This window comes from Lycorma delicatula, chromosome 9 (genome assembly GCF_047948215.1).
Source record: "Lycorma delicatula isolate Av1 chromosome 9, ASM4794821v1, whole genome shotgun sequence".
Lineage (NCBI taxonomy): Eukaryota > Metazoa > Arthropoda > Insecta > Hemiptera > Fulgoridae > Lycorma > Lycorma delicatula.
Genome location: NC_134463.1, coordinates 98,120,991 through 98,126,990, shown reverse-complemented (window position 1 = coordinate 98,126,990; position 6,000 = coordinate 98,120,991). Strand labels below are relative to the sequence as shown.

Below are 6,000 nucleotides of genomic sequence, written 5' to 3'. Positions count from 1 at the left end.
ATTCAAAGGGTTAATCTATATTTAAAAAATATCATTACTAGAGATACTTCCTGGGCAATGATTTTTGTATATATAAAATAAGAAATAATTTGCCACAATTACTGAAATAAACACATAATAAAATTAATAAAAAATAAAAGTTTAATTCTTTTTATATTTTTGGTAGCCTTATGCACTCTTTTACACATCTAGATGATTACTATTTTTATTCATATCATAGACACCAACTATAATTTGATTTTAAAAAATATAATATTTTATTTTGAGAATAACAAATCGAATATTAGTTCATATAGCCTGGCAGAACATCACTGTGAAAAAAATTCTTTTAAAATTATTTCATTTCAACTGATTCTTTTTAAAATTAGCATTTTTATATAATGTTTATTCACAAGCAAACTTATCTCACTTCCATTTGTCAAAAAATTTGCATAGAAAACATAAATTACATCAATTTGTTTAATAAGGGCATTGATAAATATTTATAGCTCTATCTTCAGACACAGAAACAATCTTGTTTGAATCTTTATTAAATTCCACACCCCATACCTAAAACACATTTAACATAAAATTTCATTAAAAACAAAATAAAAAAAACAATTAATAGAAATATATGTAGTACATAACATTATTATAAGCTAAAGATGTCAGTTTTCTTCTACTTTTATCATGCTTGCTGCTACAAATGTGAGGGTCAATCGAAGAGTTCTTGGCCTGACATAGAGATGGCAGAAGTATAACCCAAATGACTTGATATGGGCCAAGTATGATCCTTTCACAGCATGCCAACTAAAGGGCATGCTGTGAAAGTTTTAGATGCATGTTTGTGATGTTTAGTTGCTTGTTTGTAGAAATCATGTAAAGCAAACAAGTTTTGAATTTCCTAAAAAATGGATATCATTAAAGTTTGAGTTGCTATAAAGTACTTTGTTTTAAAAGGTTTAATCCCAACGAACATACAAAAAGTTAGATTCCACTTTAAAGTATTCTTTCCCTTGTTATTTACTAAAACTTACAATAAAGAAATATTTAAACCAATATACAAACCGAATAACAACATAATAAAGTATATAAAAAACAAAAATAGTAATATTAAAATAAACAACCTACAGAGATTACAAAAATAATAACTTAGTTTATCTAATAAACAATAAACTGACACAAATTTAGAAATAAAAAGGATGACAAAAAATTAAATATTGTAACAAGACCAGTATAATGTATCTGACTAACAGTTTCCTACCGATTAAGAAGAACGTAGTAGAAAATATAACAGGAGGAATCTAGAAAGGAGCTAAAAGGAACAAACGTCCTTTGTAATACTGCCCACTGACAGAATAAACAAATGTTTTCACCGTGAGAAGAGCTACCGGACCAAAGTTTGGAATATATGGGAAAAAATGAGCTCGGTTGATCGTTCTCACGCTTTGAGTTGGGTCCGGTCCGGAAAGTAAAGAGGATAGGAGTACAAATTCTCCAGGGAAGACAAGTTAAAAATCAGTTCCACGAGAAGTCTGCAAAATCAGTCTTGGTGAGACATTATGATGTCAGTTCAGAGAGGAGAGTCTGCAAGATGTCAGTCAGCGAGAGGATTTTACGAGGACAGTGAAGGAGCGAATTTCCAGTGTGAATTAAGTTTGATATGATTAAGGTGACGCTACGAGTAATTACAGTAAGCAAGAAATACTATCGGTGAGTTACTGTAAGGCTATAAGTGGAAGAGATAATGTACTAAATTTCATTCAAAAATTGTTAGGGTAGTTTTATTTGTGAACAGCAAAGGTATTTGCAGTAAAAGAACTTTATAATTGTCTTATCTGTTGTACTATTGTTATTAATACAAGACTAATGGTTAAAAGTGTTAAAGACTAGCGATCATGCTATATCTTTTGTCAATGGGACTGAATTCTGGTTTTAATTATTTATTTATCTGTTGTAAATAAATTTTGATGATTACTTTAAATTCTATTTTGTACGTAATCTCTGTTTATTGACATTTATCATTGTTTGTTGTTGACATGTATTATTATTTGATGTTGTCATTATTCTAATTATTGTCGTGAGATGTTTCTTTATTGTCTGTTATTGCTATTATTATTATTATTACTATTCTGATTATTATTGTGGTTGTGATTGCTATGATAATATTTATGTATTCATCAATTTTCATAATTGTTTTATTATTGTTGCTTATTATTATTATTCATCATCATTACCTTTGTCATTATTATTGATTTATCTTGTTTTACTTATGTTTTTAAATCAATAATAATTATATAAAAATTCTAATTGTCAATTTCTTGATATCCTGATCGAGCCGTGAAGATGCGACAATACATTAGAAAATTATATACATAAATATAAACAAAATTTCAATTTGATAAACCATCAAACAGTATTTGAGGGAGAAATTCTTATAAAGACAGCAACAGATAGCAGAACTTATATAATAAATTAAAAGTAGTTTTCATTATAATATTACAGTACTTTTACATATGCATGGTTTATTTTAATAACATAGTACAGGTTGTCTAATCGCTTGTGGTCTGTCTTGTATTATGACATCTATTTCCTGCATGTTGCTCCTTGCCTGTTGTGAGTGGTACCGTCGGTTACTTTTTACAAATCACCCAATGCTATTATTTAACTCATAATATTTAATCCATCTTTCATTCAAAAAATGTGAAAAAAATAAACTGACGAGTACAGGAGAACACGAATGGACAGATAATCACTACATTGTTAATTTTTTAATAATTTGAATATAATAATGAGCAATTTAATAAAATAAATTCAATGATGACTGAGGATGCAGGATCCTGCAAAAGTACTTTTATGGTAAAATTAAGATATGTCTTATCACAATATCCTGAACTAGGTAGAATTTAAATATAATTTAACAGTATAGAGGAGTAATATGAATTTAAAAAAATTAATTTCAGTTTATATATATATATATATGTAGAGTTGGCAGCACTGCATTGTTTGGAAGAGGACACTAGTTTATTAGCTTTGAAGTTTTGCGTTTTTTAGTAAATTATTACATGACTTCTGTGCCAAGATAATCTTGAGAAATTGGTGACAGTCATGTGATTTTTATTTTCATGGTTTTTATATTTAGGTTAGTTAGAAATAAACCTTTGCAGGTACTATTGTTATCTTAAAATTGTTAAGACTTCATTTAATTCATTCTGATTATATCTGGTTTGAACTACATCGGTTATTAATTTTATACGAATGGTAAAGCCACAGTATTATTCCAGGAAGTTGCTATTTCAAACTCTTCTGTTATCTGAATTATCTTGCTTGGTTTTAATAAGTATTCAAAAATATTCAGCAGTTAAAAGTAATATTGCATACTATTCAATATTTACAGAATTTGTAAGTAAATAATTTCTTACTTTTTTTTAAATATATTTTTTTTAATTCTATTTTAATTTATATTATTTTATAACATATATATATTACTTCATTCCCGTTACATATTTATAAACCTTGTTTACTGCCTGTCTACTTAGGGGTGCCCTATTCATTCCTGAGCATTGACAGCCTTCTAGGCGATTTCCTGTTGCTCCTGTGAATCTTAATCTGATAGATAGAATAACTAAAGCAGGAGAAAAACTTTGTATACTTAAAATACATTAAGTATTGTGTATATACACAGGTATAAAAGTCATTTTCTCTTAAACCTTTTTATAAGACTTAAGCAGAGGAGTATTCAACTAGAACCTGTATCGTTTATATATATATATATATATATATATATATACACCTTATAGGTTATATACGAGTGTGGTATGAAGAATATTGAACACTACTTCAAGGGTAAAAGACAAAGGGAACTGTTCTCAACGGAATTTCCTACAGCTACAGGTATTTCTAGTAATTCCGAAAAACAGGTTGCTTTAGAGACTGAAGAAATTCTTGAAGTGAACTCAAAATATAAAGCCGAAATAGTCAGAATACCAGGGGGCTCAATGGATAATTTAACATCAGTGATTACTGATTTACTAGTCAAAAGATTAACGAATTTAGCCACGAAGGGGGATATGAGCAGTATTATATCTGCATTGAACAGACTCACCAAAGAAATCAAAGTTTTAAAAGCTGATGTTAGCTCTTTACAAGAGTAAATAAATTGATCAATTTGGAAAATAGGGCTCAGTGAAACAACCTAGTTTTCAAAGGTTTGAAATACAATAAGAATGATGATGTCAAGAAAGGTTGTACTTGATTTTTGCAATCAGATTCTTAAAACTAAATCTTAGATTTTCGTTAACCAGGAACATTGTCTCAGTAAGGAGAATAAACCCATTACTGCATACATACCCCGAGATGATGACATTCAGGCGATTATAGCTAATACATAAAATTAAAAAGCACAGGATATATCATAAGGATTTTTCTGTTGAAACACGGAAAAAGAGGGCTATTATATTGGCACTTAGAAAGTTGATCATAATCGATAGAATGCTGTTTGAAAAAAAAACACTGGTTCTTACAGAAGAGCTTAATTTGATGTGTAGCAGAGAAGATGGGACTGGAAAAATATCTGAATTTTTGAAAGGGCTGAATCAGGAGTGGTAAAAAGAGCGTTGGGAGAGGGAAAACGGAGAATAGGAAGGGTTCATCTGTCCGGCTTTTGAGGAGAGAGCTTCTAATGGTGTGTGCAGTGATGATGGAGCGGTTCTATTAAGTTGTTAGTATATAATATTGAAAATTTAGAAAGTAAGGGAAGTCATTTAGATCTTTTTAATTTTATTTGTAGTTATGTGTTCTTTCTTACAGAAACGCATGTTGAATCTGATGTGGTAGATTTTTGGGAGAATTATTTTTCAGGTTACTCCATTCGATGGCTGCTGGCTACCAGAAATTCACCATGGGGAAGAGCTAAAGGTGGAATGGTAGTGAGCTATAAAGTGGACTTAGAGCATAAGATGATTTTTTTTAATTTGGGTGGAGGGGAATGGGCGTATTCTATTTCAGCATCCACAGAAGGAAATTTTGTTGTTCCCAGTTTATTTATTGGGAAATAGTGAAGTAGAATGGGGAAAACAGTTTTGTGAACTGCAAAACTGGATGGGGGATCATGAGGAAAACAGATGTTGTCTTCTCTTAGTAGATTTCAATGTGAGAATTGCTAGTGGTCAAAGCATACTAGGAGGTAGATATAGGTGTCGGGTTAGAGCGCAAATAGTGCTCTAAAGATGTAGTTGTAAACAGGAAGGGTCTAAAATTAATAGAAATCTATAAATCTTTTAATTTAATAGCGTTGAATGGAAGGATGAATGATGATAAAAATGGAGAATAGTTAGGGGCACTTCAGTTAGATCTTGCCTGTGTCTTGTTTGATGGATTAGATGTAACAATTCAGAAGTAGTTAAGAGTGATTATATGGATGCTAATAAAGAGTACAAAAGATTTTGTAGAGAGAAGTGTAGCAATCATACATCTGAAATATCTGGTAAATTTAGTAATGTGAGGAACAGTAAAGGGTTTTGGGAATTACTTAAGTGTTTTAAGATTAAGCTGTATAGGAATGCAGGCGATATCAGTCCGCAAATTTTGAATGCTCATTTCTCAGCCTTGTGCACTGCCAATGACCCAAGTTTTGGTAAAATTTATGCATGCCCGAATGCAGAAGACGAATAGTTGGACTAAACAATCTTAAAAGAATTGACTATAATAATTAAAAAAGTCAAAAGTAATAAGGTCCCAGGTATCGATAGAATCTAATTCGAATTTTACAAACAGACTCCAGATTTATTCAATTTTTTTTTAATTCGTGTAGCATTACGATTCCTTTAAGAACTCAATAATCTTCCCCCATCACAAAAAAGGAACACTGCAGGAACGCTGCATAAAGATATATCTTTTCTGAGCTCTTTGTTGAAACTATTTACAGGTATTTTATTGCACAGAATACTACTACTAGTGTAAAATTGTACACATACAGTTGGTGGGCTACAGTAATCTAACAATGCCAAAAGTTCCTGATCA

General features: G+C 30.4%; 1 protein-coding gene across 1 annotated transcript in view; it reads right to left on the bottom strand.

Moving 5' to 3' along the window:
• Window positions 1-122: 122 nt before the first annotated feature.
• Window positions 123-6,000, bottom strand: part of LOC142330200 (uncharacterized) — a 40,429-nt gene continuing 34,551 nt past the window's right edge. The window contains exon 7 of the mRNA XM_075375324.1: window positions 123-549. Coding sequence (XP_075231439.1) covers window positions 460-549 — 90 coding nt within the window. The 3' untranslated portion in view covers window positions 123-459. The remainder of the gene's footprint in view (window positions 550-6,000) is intronic.